General features: G+C 36.8%; 1 protein-coding gene across 2 annotated transcripts in view; it reads right to left on the bottom strand.

The window, feature by feature from the left end:
• The window catches only part of CHD9 (chromodomain helicase DNA binding protein 9), a 169541-nt gene that overhangs the window by 36895 nt on the left and 111925 nt on the right, over positions 1-20721 (bottom strand). For both annotated transcript variants that reach the window (XM_006863516.1, XM_006863517.1), the window contains exons 18-28: positions 20005-20184; positions 16615-16725; positions 14633-14829; positions 13306-13505; positions 12034-12193; positions 11532-11621; positions 10271-10374; positions 9675-9792; positions 8776-8833; positions 5832-5874; positions 778-997 (exon numbers count right to left, since the gene is read on the bottom strand). In XM_006863516.1, coding sequence (XP_006863578.1) covers positions 778-997; positions 5832-5874; positions 8776-8833; positions 9675-9792; positions 10271-10374; positions 11532-11621; positions 12034-12193; positions 13306-13505; positions 14633-14829; positions 16615-16725; positions 20005-20184 — 1481 coding nt within the window. The remainder of the gene's footprint in view (positions 1-777; positions 998-5831; positions 5875-8775; positions 8834-9674; positions 9793-10270; positions 10375-11531; positions 11622-12033; positions 12194-13305; positions 13506-14632; positions 14830-16614; positions 16726-20004; positions 20185-20721) is intronic.

The following is a 20721-nucleotide window of genomic DNA, read 5'->3' as shown; positions in this document are numbered from 1 at the left end:
CCACTGAGTCGTTCTGACTCATAGCAACCCTGTATAAGGTTTCCAAGGAGTGACAGGTCGGTTTGAACTGCTGACCCTGTGGTTCAAACCAGCCTGTGGTCAAGTGATTATCATGCAGTGCCACTACTTGACTCCTTACGTAAACTAGGAACATACTAATTTAAACTTCTGTCTAATTGATAATTCAATTTTTAAGTTTGCTTGGCACCTTTGTTTTGTTTTAATACCTTTGCGTTCATGAACATGACAAAAGAATGATTATATATAAAGCATGGCTAGTAATTATAAGCTATAAAATACATATCTTTATTAATTTTACTGTATTTGTACATGCTTATATGTGTGTACATAGGTAGTCACTGGTTTATAACGGGGTTCCATTCAAAAGACACCATGCTAAGTTGGTTGTGATATAAGTTGAATACCATGTTTTTTAGATTTCATTATTATTGCCTTTCATTATCTTTATAAATGCAATCTTTGATTTATAAAGTGAACATCTGAGAATGATAATATCAGAAAATTAGGCGATTCAAAAGCTGTCATGTAATACATATTACTAATGGTAGGATGTATGGTCAGGATAAATGAAAGAGAACATCATTTGTGGGGTCTGTCAGAATTTGAATCAGTCAGGAAATACGTATATGTGCATAAAGTACTTGGTGTTGACCAAATTCTCCACCTATACATGGTATTCACAAAGGGAGATAATCATATCTAGACAGGTGTCAAAATGAACAATCAGACATTAAAAATTGAGTACTATTGTCTTACCTCTGCTGTCTTTCTATCTTAGCTGCCACTTTAGGATTAAGAGTGGCTTCTTCATAAAGAGGCTGCATGACACTGGCAGGCACTGAGAAAGTTGGTAGCATCTGCTGGATTTGTCTGTTTTTATTAGTACGTTGATATGCAGTGATGAGACGCCTGAGCCGTGTGGTTAAAGCTGACTGAGTAGGCCAATACACTTTATCACCCTCCATCAGCTGACCATCTGTATTTAAAGAAACTCTTGTCAATACAGAAAAAAAACCTAAACGGATACTGTAGCAGAACTCACAAAAACATCAACATTTCACTTCAAAATCTTTTATCATGAAGAGTTAAGAGTTTTCTTTTAATTACAGCTCCAGGAAACATTTCACAATTTTAAGAACATTTATAATGCACTTCAGGAACAGCTCAAAGTAAATGGGTCACTGATGTAAAGAATCACAATTTTAAATGAACTTCTCTTTCACGGAAAATAAACTGGTGTATTTCCAGGTATAACATGAGGGTGAGTCCAAACTTTTCCACACTCCTGTTATATTAAAACATCTGTCCACGGCTGATAACAACATTGAACATGCACGTGAAATGATTCTGCCGAATAGATGAATGACAGTGGATTATGTGGCAAATCCTTTACAAATCAGCCATGGCTCTGCCTGTGAAATAATCTACGACAACCTTGGGTTTTGAAAAGTTTATGTGAGATGGGAACTGAAACAACTCACGGAAGATCATAAACAGAAGCATTTGGACATCTGCAAACAAAATTTGGAGCAATATTGAAAACAAGGTAAAAGTTTCTTAAAAACATCATTAGCCTCTACGAACACAAGGGAACACATGAGCAGGCACATAAGCTTGAAAAAAGCATGAGCTGAATGTGGGACCCTAATCAGAGACCACGTTGGTCTCCTTATAAGTGGAAATGGGGGAAAGGAAGCAATGAAGATATGGGCTGAGTCTGACCGTGTTCCATAGACTCCCGTCGACTTTGAGATGGGAGAGAAGAGGAAGGGCTGGTTAGTCCAAAGTGTAGTGCGATTTAGGCACTTCTGAGCCAACGGAGGACAAGAGTTATGAGTGAAGCGTCCAGCTGATATGAAGTGAGGGAGATGCACAAGAATGCCCAAACTTGCAGATAGTACCCATCTGACCTAGCTACGATGGCTTGATGATCACAACTTGACTAGAGGAAGATAAAGAAATCTGACAAAGGATGAAGCAAGTGTAAATTGCCACAATTTGATGAACTTCAACTATCCTTATGGATGTAGTAGCTCAAAATACCAAGTGAAAGGGAAGGAGTCTTCACATCAAGGATCAAACCTATCCCCTCTGTACACAGGGCTGATAGGGGCAGGCAACTTAGACACTGGCTACCTAAAATGGGAGGTGGGTATAAAGGCATGAAATGGCTCAAGAGGGAGTTTAGTTTCAAAGTATGTAGGGGAAGGTACGATCCCCACTGAAATAGTTTTCATCTTGTCTAGATGGATCAGGTGAAAGGAGATGGGGATGGGATTCATTGATTCAATAGTGAGTAGTTGTTATCATACCTAATTATGATTGTCACAATTTTAAAGGTACAGGTTGTGTAAAAAGTGGGAAGTTAATCTTGCATTCCAGGAACAGAAGGCCCAAGAGAGGAAACATGAGCTGAATGTGGGACCCTAACCAGAAAAGCAGCAACACCAGAGATGGAGGCAGAAGCAATGGAATGGAGAGATTGAGCAGTTGAAGACTCTAGACTCATGAAAAGAGAAAAGCTGTGTGCTGGTGGCCAGGAGACTGGCTTCCAGAATATGCTCTGTGGTTGTTCAAACACTTATAAAACCCTGCATGTTTTTTTGTGTTTTTTATTTTTTTAAATACATGCACTAGAGGGTAGACACACGCTGACATGGGTGATGGGGCAAGCAATATACAACGGGAAGGAAGCTGGCAGAAGAACGATGGGTGTGGCAGGAGACACAGAGAGGAATGCAATGGTTGGAATGAATACAGGTAAATGCTGTTAACTGTTGGTGCATGGAGGGGACTGCAACCATATAATAAAGCAAAGTACATGATTTATTGACTATAAATCAATTCACAATAAAAAGTTTAAAAAACAAAACAAAAAAACCCATCATTAATGGTGATGAGCCAGAGATTCATTACTATGAGCCTGAGAGTAAACAGCAGAATATGGAATGGAAATAACCTCAATCTCTGACCAAGAAGAAGCTTAAAAGCTAGAAAATTGATGGTTAACAGTTTTTGGGGATTCTCAAGGGCCAGTATCGAAAAACACTATCAGGATAAAGGTTGAACAATCAACAGTGCTGGTTATAGTGAGATGTTCACTGAAGAGTTGAAACCTAAACTTTTAATTAAACACAGAGCACTGCTATCCAAGGGGGATGTGATTTTGCATGACAATGCATGTCCACACACCTCTGCCCACACTGTTGACAGTCAGCAAAAACTTCATTTTGAGGTGTTAAAGCATCTTCCCTATAGTCATGATGTTGCTCCATTGGATTTTCACCTGTTTGGTTCCTTGAAAGCAGTCCTTTGAGGATGAAGATTCACCTCTAATGAAGAAGTGAAGACAGCAGTGCATTGTGGCTCGCAGCACAGCCAAAAATATTCTTTATTAAGGGAATATAAAAGCTTGTTGACAGACATGCAAAGTGTATTGAAAAGCAAGGAGATTATGTTGAAAAATGATGGATTTGTCTTTTCTAAAAGTTAATTAAAAGTAAATTCTATAGCCAGACTGCAGATAATTTTTGACTCATCCTCATATATATTATTTCAATGTCTTAACTTAAATAAATCAAAACCAAACTGAAATTCATGAGAAGCTGAATACTGTAAACTCTTCTGACTGAAACCTTTTGTATTAAATTTATTTCAATTCTAGAATCAAACTATTTTAAAGACATTAGATAGAAACATTCATTTTTTAAAGCCTAGTTGTATAATGTTGTACTCTTTAAGTTTCATTCACTTAATAAAGTAAAGATGAAATATTATAATAATATACACTATAATCAGTATGTAATTATTCATCCCAAGAATAACTACTCCATCACTCCTAGTTGAATATGGTGCCAGCTTAGAATGAGTGACATTGTGTTTTTATCTTGGTATCTGGGGCTTTGAGTTCAAACCAAACTGTCCTGAGAGGGAAGGAAACGTAAGGGCCTGTACTAAAGAGCTTTGCAGAAAATGAAAGATAAGAGTTGGTTCCTGATGTGCATATGAACCTATTAAGAGGCAGAATGTATGAGGGTTTAAGTAAAAAAATATTTTTATTAAACAAAAATATCAAAACGTGGAACTTTAGTTTCTCGACATATCCTTCATCTAGGTCTGTATACTTCTGAAGGCGGAATTTCCATCTCTCCAGTCCTTGCCTAAGAATTCTGTGCTCTTTGATAGACTCCATGTCAAAATAGCAGTTTCGGCATCCTCAAGGACTCAAACCACGCTCTTTTTAAATTTTCATTTAGTTTGGGAAACAAAAAGAAGTCAAAAGGAGCAAGATCAGGGCTGTAGGTAGATAGGGTACGATTTCCCAATTCGTAAACTGGGAAATTCCCAATTTTCACAGGACAGTTCTTGCTACTCTCCAAGAATAAGCAAGTGCGTTGTCACAAGGAAAAAGAATTCCTCAGGGCAACTTTCCTGGCCTGCTTCTCACCAGTGCAGTTTTTCATTCTCTTAAATCTTCTTCATAATAAGTCCATGTGACTGAACTGCGATGCTCAAGAAAATTTATTAAGATGACCTTCTTGGAATCTCAAAACAGAGTTGACATAATATTTTTTTTTAACATTTTTATTGTGAATTGTGTGATGCTTCACATGGGAGAACATTATCTTTTCCTATCACATTTCATTTCATTACAATGATTACAAACTCCTACATGCATCATCAAACAATTACCATAATTTTTTAAGCTGACCTCTGAGTTAAATTTAAATGGCCCAGCAGATCCCCCTGGGAACCACTGTGTATCAAAGACAGAACTTGTTTGTACTGACTGCAGAGACATGTTTACACACATTTCGTTTGGAATAAACTCATGTATATATGAACTGGAAACCTAGAAGCAATACTTTTTTATTCACACTCACCCTCGAATTTCTGAGTTGACACTTGAAAAATGAAATTTCATACAGAGGTTTAAAATTCAAGCTGTAAAGTTATCAAAGCTTTTATTCTATAAAAGCTCAGTGAGTCACTGAATAAAATTTGTCATAACTACAAATAATGTTAAGTTCCCCAGTCAGGTGGTGGTGGTGATGGTATGTTGTTGAGTGAACACGTACAGAGTTTCTGAGTATGTAAATCTTTATAGGAGCAGAAAGTCTCGTCTTTCTCCTGCGGACCAGCTGGTGGATTTGATCGGCTGACCTTGCATATAGTAGCCCAACACATAACCCCTATGCTAACAAGAACTCCTTCCAATTAATTAGTACATCTTATAATGTTGTTGTTATGTGCTGTCGAGTTGGTTCTGATTCACAGCAACCGTGTATTGGGTTATCTAGGAGCAGCTAGTGGGTTTGAACTGCTGAACTTGTGGTGGTTCGCAGTTCAGTGTTGATCCAGGAGTCCACATCTTACAATAACTACAACTAATGTGTTAATTGAGGGCAGTGGTCGTTGAGTACAGAATTTTTGACTTCCACGTATGAGACACTGGTCCCATTCCTGCCCAATATACCGCAAGTACAGTCCCACTCATCTGCCAGTGGAAGCTAAGTGTTGCTGTAATGCTGAATTGGTTTCAGAGGGAAACTCCAGAGAAAGATAGGCTAGAAAGAAAGACTTGGCAATCTACTTATAAAAACGAGTCAACAAAAACCCTACCTCTACAATGGTTCGATCCTATTGTGCATGGGTCACTGTGAGTTGGGGGTTGACTTGATGGCAGATAAGAAAAACAACATCTTAAATAAAAATTTCATATACAATTGAAAGGTACAATAATTTGTTAATCTCATAATATTAAGATAATGTGCATTTATAATAATATTAAGCAAATAAATGCAACTTACCTCCATCTGCTATAACAAGATCTCCTGGTGAAGAGACATCATCCTATTAAAAGAAATGGAAATTTGTAACAGGATAACTATGTCAAGCTATAAATAGAGAAAAGAGAATTAAACCTTTTTCACAATAGGGAACTTTTTATTAAGAGGATATTAGTGATTTAACAAAAAAATTCCTTGTTCTCAAGTCTTATGTTTTCACTCTTCTCTGTTGTTGGTAAGTGCTGTTGAGTTGTTTCCGACTGCTGTCAATTTGGTTCTGACTTGTAGTGACCCTGTGTAGGGTTTCCGAGAAGTGGCTGGTGAGTGTAAACCGCCAACCTTGCAGTTCAAACTGACCTTGTGGTCCACGGTCTTTCTAGCACCACATCAGAACTTCTTCCACACTGTTGTTGTTAAGTGCCACTGAGTTTGTTCTGACCATAACACTCCAAGGAGTGGCTGGTGAGCTTGAACACCCAACTTGGCGGTTCAAAGTAATTTCTCAGTCTAGCGCATTAACCCACATCACCACACTAGGACTTCCTTCCACACTACAGACCAATCATATTTACTAAAATGCTTTCTTTTTCTATGGTTACTTTTAAGCAACTTTCCTTTCCTCCAGCCATCTTCTGTTGAATAGGCCCTAGGTTTTATTGTTAGCAAACTGTGTCTCCCTCACCCCCTCTATATGCCATCTCTTAGAGAGTACATTCATCCTTTTATTTGCAATCTGCAAGTCATTTCTTCTTCAACCTTGAAAATACTTGTGCTGTATATCTAATTTTTATCTATCAATCAAACATCTCCAATTGCAACATTACCTTAAATTTTGGTGATTTCATTCCAATGGCTACTAGTTTACACTGCTGTTTTGGAAAAACTTGATGTTAAAATTACTGTCATTCCTTGGTAGGTAGGTCTTTTCTTCCTAGTTACTTTTAACATCTCCTCTTACATGTTTGGTAAGGTGGAGGGTCAGAGAAAAAGAGGAAGACCCCCAACGAGATGGACTGGCCAAGTGGCAGCATTGATGGATTCAAGTGTGGCAACAGTAGTGAGGTTGGCCCAGGGTCAGGCAGTGTTTCCTTCTGCTGTGCATAAAGCCACTGGGAATCGGTACTGACTAGATGGCACCTAACAACAACAACAACAGCAATTTCATCCAAAGATATGGCTTGGAGTGGATTCAGTTTTCTTTATCCTGCTAAGATTCACTTTACTTCTTGAATATGATGATTCATGTCTTTAATCAAGTCTAAAAATTTACCGCTGATATCTTCTGGAATTCCTAATAATAAATATATGGTGGTGGTAGTATGCTAGCGAGTGGGCTCCGACTCCTAGCAACTCTGCACAGGGTTTCTGAGGCTGTAGATCTTTATGGGAGCAGAAAGCCTCATCTTTCTCCTTCAGAATGGCTGGTAGTTTTGAACAGCTGACCTTGAGGTTAGCACCTGACTTGTAACCACTATGCTACCAGAGCTTCTTCCTAACAATATACATATTATTATACTATTTGTGTCACTAAAGTTTTTTCATATATTCCAGTTTTCTGGTTGTTGATTTAGTGCCTTTTGGCTCCAAATTTATTGCTGTTCTAACATAAGGGATCTGGGCTCATATTTATTTATCAGTCACTATTACGTTAAGCTTTACCAGGAGAAGAAGCTGAAAAGGCAATGCAGGAGGAAGGGCCTTATTTTTGGGTTCCACTGAATTCAACCACAGCTCGTGTAGTACAGCTTGCCCAAGGCCCGGCTTCTGTATAGCAGGCAGCTTTTCAGGGGTCCGTGGACAGCTGTACCCAGTAGCACCCATAAGTTGCCCCTAGTGTTCTCTGCCACCCTGAAGATGGGGGAGTTATAGCTGAGTGCCTCTAGTGAGGTATCTGTCCAGGAGAAGTTTCCTTGGCACCCTCTGTGTGTGTGTGTGTGTGCTCCTGTCTTTAAGAGGACTATGGCTCATAGCTACCTTATATGACACAGTAGACCTGCCCCATAGGGGTTAATTAGGCTGTGATCTTTATAGGAGCAAATTACAGGTCTATTCTTCTGCAAACTGACTACCTTTCAATGAAAAGCTGAGTGCTTTAGCCATCATGCCATCAGGACTTCTTGGCACCTTGTTGTTGTTAAGTGTTGTTGAGTCAATTCTGACTTATAGCAACCCTGTATAGGGTTTCCAAGGAGTAGCTGGTGGGTTTGAACTGCTGACCTTGAGGCTTGCAGTCTTAGTGCTGATCCTAAATGCCACACCAGAAGTCCTCTTGACACGTAGAGAAGGATTTCCATCAAGTTCCACTGGTGTGTCAGCATAGCATATTGAATGCCATCAGTGAAGCATGGCCACATCTCTCAGCCCCGAGGGTGTGGCCAGGACAACAGACCTGTTTCTTGAATGATGATGTTATCCCTAGTAGTGTGTTTGCTCCTTGTATCAGCCTGTTGGCTATCAAGACCAGCAACCAATAAAGACAGCTATCACATCATCGAGTCTTTTACTATGCTCTCGTAAACATTATAGAAATTCCTCATCTCATCTCCCTACCCTTTACAGACTACTTTCTATTTTATCCTCTAACTCCACTTACGTAATTCCTCTTTGGAATTACGTAGAGTGTTTAGAAATATGAAGGTGCTTCAAAATGTTTGTGGAAAAATAAAATGATACCTAGGACACCATACAACAAATGGGCAAGTCCTATTCCACTCACATAATCAAACCAGGCTCCAGCTGACTCAGGAAGGGAGATCAGGGAAATTCTGAAAGGTTATTTATGCTGTTTGTCAATCCAAGTTGATCATTTACACATAACTAATCTTTGGAGGAACAGAGGAATTTTATAATGAAAACACACAAAGGAAAAACATGCAAAGGAAACTGTAAACAAAAAGAAAATGCAAACAAACAAGACCAGGAAATAACTAAAATTGAAGGTTTGAAAAGATGACACAAAGCTTACCTCTATATCATCTTTAAAGATAGCTGGGGCAGGTTTGTATTCTGGATCTTCTACATCCCTGTTAAAACACCAACAAGGACTAAAATTATTGTGATGGACTTAAGATTTTTTGGACAGGACAAAAACATGGAGTCTTGATTGAAAGATATTTCAGTTTGTCTTTTAACAGTAGATGGAAGTCCCTCTTCTGTAGCCAGGAAAGCTCAAGACACAATATGAAAGATGTTACATGGTTGTTATTAAGTGTTATGGAGTTGGTTTCAACTCATAGCAACCCTGTATTGGGTTTCCGAGCTTTTTAAAATCTTTTGTGGGAGCAGAAAGCCTCATCTTTCTCCAGTGGAGCAGCTGATGGGCTTGAAGCTCCAATCTTATGGTTCGAAGACCATTTGCTTATCTTCACATGGTAGGTAAGAAGAGAGCAATTAAAGTTGACTTTTAAATATGATATTAATAACACCAGCTTCATCTATTACATTTCTCTGATGGTAGAAAAGTATCACGTTCCTCTTTAAGTATAAGATTCTTGCCTTTCTTTTTCTCTCTGGTGACCCTAGAATGTGACAGCCTAACAGTCATGAAATACTTGCTACACTGAGAAAATGAAGGACGTATGGAACAAAAGTAGTGGGGCAGCTCCAATCTCTTCTTGGTTGATGGTACTTTGCTGGACTAGCGCTAATTTACTAGAGTATTATTAGTTCTTTTAGATTATAAACTTCGATTCTCTTGTTGTTGTTGTTATGTGCCGTGGAGTTGGTTCCGACTCATAGTGACCCTTACAGCCACCCTTACTGCCTGCCATATTATTGGAAGGCAGCCATCACTGATTTAGAGTATGCTGATGTTCAATAGAAGACGTTAAAGACATGAAGAATATGACTATGAAATGCACATACCCATCCATATAATCATTGGCTCTCTGTTCAGCAGCAACTGCTTTCTCATCAGGTTTCCCCACTCTTTCCAAGAAGCATAATGCTGGGTCTGCTCGAATAGTGTTATATTTTTCATAACCTGAAGGATCACCAATTACAAGAGCAAAAAGGATAAAAAGATAAAGTATATCAAAATAAACATTCCTCAGATTCATGGTAGATGATATATTCCTAGACTAAATAAACAATATGATATAGATTAAATGTGCTTTCTATAAGTAATCACAAACATTGTATGATCTAGAAATAAGTGTATATAAAAATTTAGATTAAATTTACTAATTGATATAAAAAAAATACATACCACATGTTGAATATGTATTTCACAAAAACATCTTCCTGAGAGGGCAAGTTATGAGACTACTTATATCCTGGAAGGGCAAATTACATATCCTGCCTTCTCCTAAAGAAATGCAGTGGCAGCGCATGCTCTTAATGTTGTGTATAATAACACGGGTGTTATTGGAATAAAGTTCTAAGTCAGAATCACTACACAGAGAACTACCTGAATTATACTATATGTAGAAGGAATCCTACCTACCTTACTTCTTACTTACCATGCTTAAAAACCCCAATAAGGAGTGATTTATCAGCATCAAAATCCCACCACTCAGCAGGAACTTCTGAGTGGTCTGGTTCTGGGACCCAAACATCAATGTCACTTAAAAAATAAAATCTTATGTCATTATGAATTATTATAAACAAGTCAAATCCCAAACCAAACCCACTGCCATTGAGTTGATTCCAACTCATAGTGACCCTGCATTGGGTTTCCAAGACAGTGTATCTTTAAGGTAGCAGACAGCCTCATCTTTTTCTCACAGAGTGGCTGGTAGATCTGCATGCCCGACATAGCTTTTAGCAGTCCATTGCTTATCCCAGAGCGCAACCATGACAGCAAAATCTTACCTAGCTACCAAAATGCTGGAGTTTTTTTTACAAAAATAGGTCAAAATTTTATTTATTTTTTGCTATTATTTTTCAGTTATCAGGATTAAACATTACCAAATTACATAATACCAACATAAGATACCTTAAAATTAATTTATAAATATATTTAAGCTCAACAGAAAAATAAGTTTCAACAAGGTTTACTGTATAAATTTCTTGAGGAAATCACAGTTTTTTCAATGATTTTCTTTAGATATAGAAAAAGGATCTATTTCAAAGTAGAAATCTTAGGTCAATAAAGAAATTAATTTTGTATATGAGGAGACTTAAAAATATCAAAAGGGCAACTGAATTGCATTAGGCTGCAATGCCAGTTATGGCAAGCTTCTCATTCATAATTTAACTCAAACACTCAAAGGGTTACTTTTATGCTGTAAGTAATGCCATGTTGTTGGTTCTTGTTAAGTGCCGTCAAGTCGGTTCTGACCCATAGCGACCCTGTATAGGGGTTCCGAGGGTGTAAATCCTTACGGGAGTAGAAAGCCTCATCTTTCTCCCGCGGAGCGGCTGGTAGTTTCAAACCGCTGACCTTAAGGTTTGCAGCCCGATTCGTAACCACTACGCTACCAGAGCTCCTTAAGTAATGCCATACTCAGCCACAAAATGAAAATGTAATAGTGCTAGAAACTATAATGATAAATCTATAATACTTTGGTAATTTTCAGTATTTCCAAGAGTATGAGATAGCTATAGCACTTGTAATTTTGTAATTTGGCAAGGATTAGAGTGCCATAAATTTGGTGATCTTTGTGTCTTCTGAAGTTCACTGAATAAGGAGCCACCAAACATACAATTTTCTGATCATATAATTTTTGTTTCATCATGTTACTGAGAAAGAAATAAAACACAACATATTATTTAATTTACCTTGCATCAACCCCATCAAATACTTTCTGGCACTCATTTCCAATAACTTCTTGCTTTAGATAATACAACATTCTCACACGAAGCAAAACCCTAAAATTGAAGGAAAAAAATAAAGAAGGTATTAATCATTAAGAAAAACCTTCACCCATGCAGTTAAAATTAGGAAGTAATTTGTATACAGAATTTCTATAATGAAATAATAATCACTTCTGATTAAGTGGATCTCATTGCTACCACATTTTAAAATGGGTGTCTCTAAAATCTTTACAATCATCACTAATTAACAACAAAAAAGATATAATGAAATCATTTGAAGGCCAGTTTTATGTTTCTCTCTAATGATATGAGGTACACCATGATTTGCTTAAGAACACAGGAAAAGAATAGAACTGGTTCTAGACTATGCTGCCTCTGTATTCAAAATCAAAATGCTTTAAGATGGCAATAAATTCAGCAAGGTAAGCTTTTAAATAATTTATGTTAAAAGTATCCTGCTACCTACTTATTACAGTGGTGTTTTATATGTTTTTTATAGCCTTCATCTTGAAGTAGCTGCTCAGGATTATATTTTCGAAGCCAATCTGCTTTCTGTATATCAAATGAGCTTGTCTGAGTCTTTACTTTCTTCCCTTTTCGACCTCTGGGTACTGGAGCTGACAGGCCTGTGAAGATGAGAAGAAAATATGAAATCAAGGATCTATGAATTGAAACTTTTATAGGCTTCTGACAGCATTATAAATTGCTATATCCACTTTGTAAGGCAAATTATTTATAGAAATTTAAAACATATGCCTGTATTTCTCAAACTTTAATATGCATACTAATCACTCAGGGGGAACCTGTTAAAATACAAATTCTGATTCATAAGTCTAAGGCTACAATTCTTCATTACTAAGAAGTTCCTAGGAGTTGCTGATGCTACTGACCCATAGGTCATATTTTAACAAATACAGAACTATGTTATAGATGCTACAACATCGTAATTCACTTAGATAAGTGACACCTTCACTCACGTGCACAAAGAAGAATGTACAAGGATCTTCACTGCAATTTGTTTTTTAAGTGTCTTAATTGTAAACTACCTAAATAAAAACAACAACAACAACAAAACCCACACCTGTTGCTGTCGAATCTATTCCAACTCATACAGATTGTACAGGAAAGAACATAACTGCCCCTTAGGGTTTCTAAGGCTGTATGTAATCTTTACAGAAGCAGACTGCCACATCTTTCTCCTGCGGAGTGGCTGCTGGGTTTGAATCATCAACCTCTAGTTAACAGCTCAGTGGGCTTCTTGAGGAAACTACCTAAATGGCCATTATTAAAAGAGATGTTAAATAAATTATGGCATATCTATACGATGGAACATGAAGCAGGATTTTAAAAATTGAAATGAATTTGAAGTGTTTTACAGATTCTTCTGTTTCTATGAACTTGGATAAAAAGACCTCTAAGACACACTATTAGATCAATAGCTTACAAGTCAATACATATTTAATAATAGGAAAACCCAGCAAACTAATTACATAAGTAGTTTCTGAAGTTGGAACTTGAATTGAATATTAGGAGAGTATGTTAAATATTACATAAACCCCCAAACAAAAACGCTAGTTGATTTCAACTTATAGTGACTTCATCTTTCTTTCACAGAACTGGTGGGTTTGAACTGCCAACTTTGTGTTTAGCAGTCCAATGCGAAATACTACTTTTATAACTAAAAAAAACATTAAAATAAAAGAAAACAATTATTAAGTTCCATCGAGTTGGTTCTTACCTAAATGATTCTGCAGTTCTCTTGTTTGCCCATCTTCAGTTGGAGTGATGAGATCCCATATGAAGCCTTTAATTTTCTCATCTCCTCGGTAGTGAACAAGGCAATATGCTAAGAGAGCTCGGCAAATAATCTCCACATCATGCTCATTCAGCTGCCTTTTAAAACGGCCATGTGAGAGTATCTCTCTCCATCGGCCCCACCTAGTTAAAACAACAACAACAACACATACACACACATATATATACGGACATTAATATAGAATACTAAAAATTGTAACTTGTACATAAAAGTTGTGAAAAACTGCAAAAAAAAGTTTTATCATTAAGATGATTTGCCTAATGTTGCTCTGTCCCCACAATTAAAATGTAGAGCCACTGTACAGTAATTTCTAAAACAGTTTATTCAATAATTACCTATACAGGGTCGCTATCAGCAACTTGTAGTTAGTGAACAACTTAACAACAATAAACTTTGTATTGTTGTTGTTTTTGTTATGTGCCGTGGAGTTGGTTTTGACTCATAGCTACCCTGTACAGGGTTTCCGAGACTGTAAATCTTTACAGGAACAGAAAGCATCATCTTTCTCCCGTGCACCAGCTGGTAGTTTCAAACTGATGACCCTGAGGTTAGCAGCCCGATTTGTAACCACTTCGCTACCAGAGTTCCTTAAACTTTGTATTAGTGAATATGTAAATATGAAAACAACTACTAGTTTGACTTTGGGGATTAAATTTACAATATAAGTATTTACAGATATCCCATAATTCTACTTTTAAAAATAACACTTTTTAGTCTAGGAGCGGAGGTCCCTAGGGCCATCAATGGAGAAAAGCAGAGAGCGGGACCCTATGCTGAGAAGCAATGGTGCCGGAGATGGAGGCAGAGATGATGACATGGAGAGATGGATCAGCTGGGGACTTTAGATCCAGAGAGGGAGAGGGACTGTTTGCTGATGACTGGGGGAGTGTGGGGGGCAGGCTTGCAGGGTATACCCTATGGTTGGTTGATGATGCATGGAGGGGATTGGAACCATGGCAATGAAACGATATACGATAGAATGAATGTAAAACTAATGTCCTCCCATGTAAACTATCATATAATTCACAATAAAACATTTGCAATAAAAAAAAAATTAAGTTAAACGGAAATTCAAGCTATTCTTCATCAGATTTCATTAATCAATCAATAAGGAATAATAGAAAATAGTAAAAGTTTTCTGTGACTTTATATGCTACTTACAAAAGGCATCAAAAATAATATTTTAAACCAGTTTGCTTTATAAACTATCTTCGAAAACACACAAAAAAATAATTTTTTTTTTTTTTACCCATAAACTAGCAGATTCTTCTCAACTCTAAAGCATTCAGTTCTTCCATAGCCATTGGAACGGTCACATGGTCTCCGGAGTTTGGGCTTTTCATCTCCTTCACTTTCAGCTTCAGATAATTCAGCTAGTTCGTCTTTTGTGGCACTAAAGGGTCTTGTTTGCTTCCTAATTCTTGGAGTGTCAATAACCAAGCTATTCTGTAAAATTTAATGGCTATTACATGAAAGTTCTTATGATTTTGCTTAAAGCAATGTTTTATATTTTCACTTTTTAAATCATACAAATAAAATAATTATAGGCAACAAGAAAAAATATATTACTAACAGTTCTGCCAATCTACCAAATCAACTTAAAAACATCTCTGCTCCTTTAAAAGTCTTAGTATGATACGTATATAATTGTATAATTTTACCCACCAAACCAAATCCACTGCTACTGAGTCAATCTTAACTCACAGGACCCTATATATAAGTTTTTGAGGCTGTGAATTTTTACAGGAATAGAAAGCCTCATCTTTCTTCCTTGGAGCAGTTGGTGGGTTTGAAGTTCTGACCCTGCAGTTAGCAGTCCAGTGCTTATCCTTAAGTGCTACCAGGGTTCCTTTTATAGCTTTATAGTTATAGGATAAATATCTGGTATTTTGTTTTATTATTAATACAAAATGATTGTGATGCTACAATAAACAATGTAGATAATTAGAACTAATTTATGCATAATTGTATCTAGAGCTAATTAGTTTTTAATTTAATTTAGACTGCTTCCAAATTTTAAAAGAAATCTTTGTGATTTAAGTTTATTCTAAAGAAACAACCAAAAGAAGAGAAATATTTAGGCATATTGGTCAAAGGACACAAATATTTGATAGCTCTAGAAACACAGACACTGGTTCCCGGACTCTATCCCCGGACCAAAATCCATGGAAGTTCAAGTTCCTGATATAAAGGGGCTTCAAAAAGTTCATGGAAAAATGGGATTAGAAGATAATGGATTTTTTCCAGGGTCTCTTTGAAGCACCTTCCTCTATCAAAAGAACACAGCTGACTCTATATTATGAAACAGCACATTTGCATAACCTATGAACATCCTCCTCTACGCCTGAACTTATCTCTAGATTACTTATAATACCTAATACAATGTAAATTCTATGAAAACAGCATGTTATGCTGCCTCTTAGCCTTTGAGGGATGACTTTGACCACTTAATTTTTTTTTTAAATGTTGAAAAATATGTTCCATCAGCAATGAGAACACAGTTGCCACAGAATAGAGAGCTAATGACTATACATGGATGGGTATGTGCATTTCAGTCATACTACAGATTCCTTTGTCGGTACATAAATGTGTTATAACAAACAATATTTTCAGAATTCCTTTTTCAAATTTACTTGCTTTGTACAGAATTATATATATGTATTTCTAAAATATGTTAAATAATGATTAAAGTCCATCTATCAAAAGAAGACCTGATGCATCAAATCCCTAATACATTACTTTAATCATTTAGCTGTTATTTTGATAGTGGGTTAGGCGCACATGCCTAAATTCCCAGACAATAATTAGACAGATGTCTTATTATTCAATTTTAGCTGGCCTCTCTTATTTTTCTTAAGATCCAAGGAAGCCATTCAGGAAGCATCATAAAAACCTACGTTCTTGCCTGTCATATGTTTACTTTTATATTTGCCTGGATCATCATTAATAATATCTGACACTAAAAAAGCAAAGCAAAAGATCAAAATATATACAATCTATACTCTTAAAGGTTTTACATAAAAAATATATAAAAATCAACTTTATGATAAACATCAGAAGTACTAAATTACAGTAATGCTTGATTTCATATGTGATCATTCTAATATTCAAAAATGATTTTTATATAAATTTATTTTATTAGCTGTATAATGGAACATATTCAACTTTTACAATAATATTACAGAAAAATTCCCTTCACAAGGTAACTCTGTAGAGGAGAGAGATACTTACTCTGCCACTGATAGCATCTATATCGATTTCTGCCTTTTTAGCCCATTTCTGCCAGAAATTGGGATCATCTAAGGAAATATCGGTCCGGTTCCCAGAAGCCACAAAACTTGCCTGAAATACATACAGCAATTTTTAAAATGTTTTGAAGCTTAGAGGAAAAAAGAATCTATCAAATCTATCAAAGAGTATTTAAACGACAATCTACTGATAACTAGCTGAATTTTTATCTTACATACTTTTAAAGGATACAATTATATGTCCAAAAGCCAAATAAAGTGTGATAGTTTGAAACAAAGCATAGGAACTGTTTCAGGTTAGAACTATGGCAGCAGCAGTAAATAAGTTATTACTGTTGACTAACTCTTAACTTTTGGTAAGCAGAAACCAAATCTTCTTTTTGGCCAGGAAACAACACAGGACAGAGATATAAAAATGCCAAAATCTGCCTATACTCTACAGTTTCATTTTCTGGAATATTCTATTTTATTTCCATCACATCGTTAGACAGACGTATCTTCTTAAGAAAAAGTTACATAGAATAGGGTATGGGGAAAAAAAGTACTAATGTCTTTAAGAAAACAAAACAAAACACTTTTTTCTTATAATAAACATATTGCATAATTATTATAAATTTTAAAAATACAGGAGCAGCAGAAGAAAACAGTCACTTTCTGAGGTATTGTAGAAATGCTAAAATATTATTATAAGAAACTGATGTTACAGTATAACATTATGATTTATTTATAGACTAACAACCATTATTTTTCTATGTGAATCTTTGAAAAGTCTAAGTGCTTTATGCAAATTAAAAGCAGTGCACGTACAAAATGCTTTAAAAAAAGAAAGACCCTCCCCAACCAAACCCGCTTAGATTCTGATTCACAGTGACCCTGTAAGACAGAGAACCGCCTCATGGGGCTTCTGAGATCCTAAATCTTTACCGGAGTAAACAGCCTTTTAGTTCTCCCTTGGAGTGAAGGGTGGTTTGAACCCACTGACCCAATGCTTAACCTACTGTGACACCAGGGTGCCTTAACAATGGAACTTAGAAAATGCATACCAAATCACATAATTATGAATGGAACATGGTTACAGAAAATAATTTCCAAAGGAGAATAAAATTGGTAAATGACTTTTAGAAAACACTTGTTTATTTCCGATATAATCAAAAGATAAAAAAAAGTATCCTCTACTTTTTTGATCTTTGGTGTTATTATTGGCCTAAGATGAAATCTCATTGTCGTTTTGATTTGCATCTCTCTAATGGCTAGAGGTCGTGAACATTTCTTCATATGTTTGTTGGCTGCCCGGATTAATAAATGCTGGCGAGGATGTAGGGAGACTGGGACGTTCCTGCATTGCTGGTGGGATTGCAAAATGGGCCAACCTCTCTGGAAAGCAATATGGCGCTTCCTCAGATGGTTGGAAATAGAAATATGAGCCATAACACAAGTAGATATATGCACACCAATGTTCATGTTGTTAGGTGCCATCGAGTCGGTACTAATTCATAGTGACCCTATGTACAGCAGAACGAAACACTGCCTAATCTTGGGCCAACCTCACAGTTGCCCCACTTGAGTCCATCAATACTGCCACTTAGCCAATCCATCTTGTTGGGGGTCTTCCTCTTTTTCGCTGACCCTCCACCTTACCAAACATGATGGCCTTCTTCAGTGACTGGTCCCTCCTGACAATATGTCTGAATTATGAGAGACAAAGTTTGGTTATCTTGGCCTCCAAGGAACACTCTGGCTGCATGTTCATGGCAGCACTATTTACAATAGCAAAAAGATGGAGACAGCCTAAGTGCCAATCAACAGAAGAATGGATAAACAAACTGTGGTACATACACACAATGGAATATTATGTTACTTTAAAGAACAATAAGGAAGCTGTAAGCTATCACATAACATGGATGAACCCTGAGGACATTATGTTGAGTGAAATTAGTCACAAAAGGAGAAATACTGCATAGGACCACTACCATAAAAGACTAAGAAAAAGAACCCATACTAAAGGGGGGGGGGGTAGATCTTTGCTGGTTACCAGGATGTAGGGGTTGAGTAAGGGACGGAAGGTAAGGTGGAGCACAGGTTAGGGAATAGACACTGGATAGTTTGGGTGCTGGGAAAGGGGGCAATACACAAGAAGTGGGAGGGGAATGGAAGAACAAGGCAGATGGGAAAACAATTAGGCAGGTTTGCATGGGCTAAGTGGGACAGAGGTAAATAATGACGTATGCACAACCTTGGGACAACAGGGATATGGGCTACAGGAATTGAGACATGTTTGGAACGAGCAAAATAACGGTAAGATGCTTGGCTGCCTTTTGAATCATGGTTTCCCTTGCCCAGGAGACGTCAAGACAAGCGGTTGGGTGCCTTCAGGGCAAACCATCTTCTTAGACTGAGACTCAATGGGAATACACGAACAGACACGTGCTCTGACTGGTGACCACGTTGGTCACCTATAAGGGGAAGTGAGGGAAAAACAGCAATGAAGCTGCGAGCTAAGTCATCTTCCTACAACAGAAAGCAGCCTGTGTAGATGGCAGAGACTGTAAAAAGGAGCAAACACAGTACATCAATACAGGACACGGAAATAAGAAAGAGAACACTCACACACAAACCACCACCACCAAAAACACTTCTTGGATTAATGCATTAAACACCAACAAACAAATGGAACAGAAAGTGAATAAACATCTTAAAAGTTTATTTCCAAATAGGGTAGATAAACAGAGAAGACAACCAAAACTTTTCAAGGCACAAATTTAATTACCTTCCATCTTTTTCTTTTACTTCTTGAAATTATAAGAACTAAAAGTCCTTGTGTGACCCTGTGGGTTAATGTGATGGAGTGCAAAGTTGCTTTGAACTGTAAAGTTGGCGGTTCAAACTCATCAATCGCTCCTTGGAAACCCTATACTGGGTTGCTATAGATTGGAATAGACTCAGCGGTACTTCACAACAACAACAATGTAAGACAATAACCTCATGTATGGTTACTTATGTTTTGCTCTGACTTTGTCATATGCAGGGAGACTTTAAAAATTTTGTGGAAAAAATGGAATTAAAAGATACGGGAATTTTTCCTTTTTGAAGCCCAATTTATATGTTCTTTAATTTTGAATCTAATCTGATGACTGTTTAGAACTATTTACAATTATTAATCTTATTTGATTTCACTAGGATGGGAACAGTAAACATGGAATTTGAATACTAGAGATCAGGGTGAACAAAAGAGGTAAAGAATGTGTTACTTACAACTTTTGAGTTAATTCAGTATATTTGAAAATTAAGTAGATGCTCTGAAAATAAATAGTAGATGAAGGGACAGTTCAATATTCTGAACCTTGAAGGCATATTTATAAAATAGCACTGTTACCTTGGCAAATGTTGATCCACGTCCTTCTGATTCAATTGTAATAGTTTTTGTACGACGCTGCAAAATTTGATCAATATCTTCTTCACAGAATTTGGAACCTTCATCTTCTTCCTCCATAATGGCACCATATGCACCTCTTCGAAGTAGGTCTTCTATTTCTTTTTTAGAAAGTTGTTGAATCTGAAAATAGATTTTTTTAAAAAAAGTTCACAAAGTGAGAAAATAACTTTAAAAAATGTCAAGGAACTACTGCTCAAAAGGGATATTATTAGAAAGTCCAAATTAAAAATCATAGAAAAGACCAGGCTTACTGGTCAGATAGAGACTGGTAGAATCTGGAGACTATGAACCTTGGCCACGTTTCAGCTCTGGAACTAAACTTTTCCCTATGGCTCAATTTTCAGTCAAGCAAAGGGTAAGTATGTAGAGGGGACAACACTAATGAGTAACATATACCATTTGAGATCAAAAGGGCAGCATTTACCTAAGGACACAATTCAAAAGAGAAAGGAGAAAGAATGGAAATGGGAAAAACGGAGGAAATAGGACAGGTTACATTGAAAAGTAATTCTGATTGGAAGAGATTAATGTTTATGCCCATTACAAAGAGAGGTGACCAAACGGAATGTGGAAATCATCGGACAATCTCTTTGATATCTCAAGCGAGCAAAGTTTTGCTAAAGGTAATACAGAAACGGCTACAATCATACATTGACA

This window comes from Chrysochloris asiatica, unplaced genomic scaffold, assembly GCF_000296735.1.
Source record: "Chrysochloris asiatica unplaced genomic scaffold, ChrAsi1.0 scaffold00055, whole genome shotgun sequence".
Lineage (NCBI taxonomy): Eukaryota > Metazoa > Chordata > Mammalia > Afrosoricida > Chrysochloridae > Chrysochloris > Chrysochloris asiatica.
This window is presented reverse-complemented; position numbering and strand designations above follow the sequence as displayed.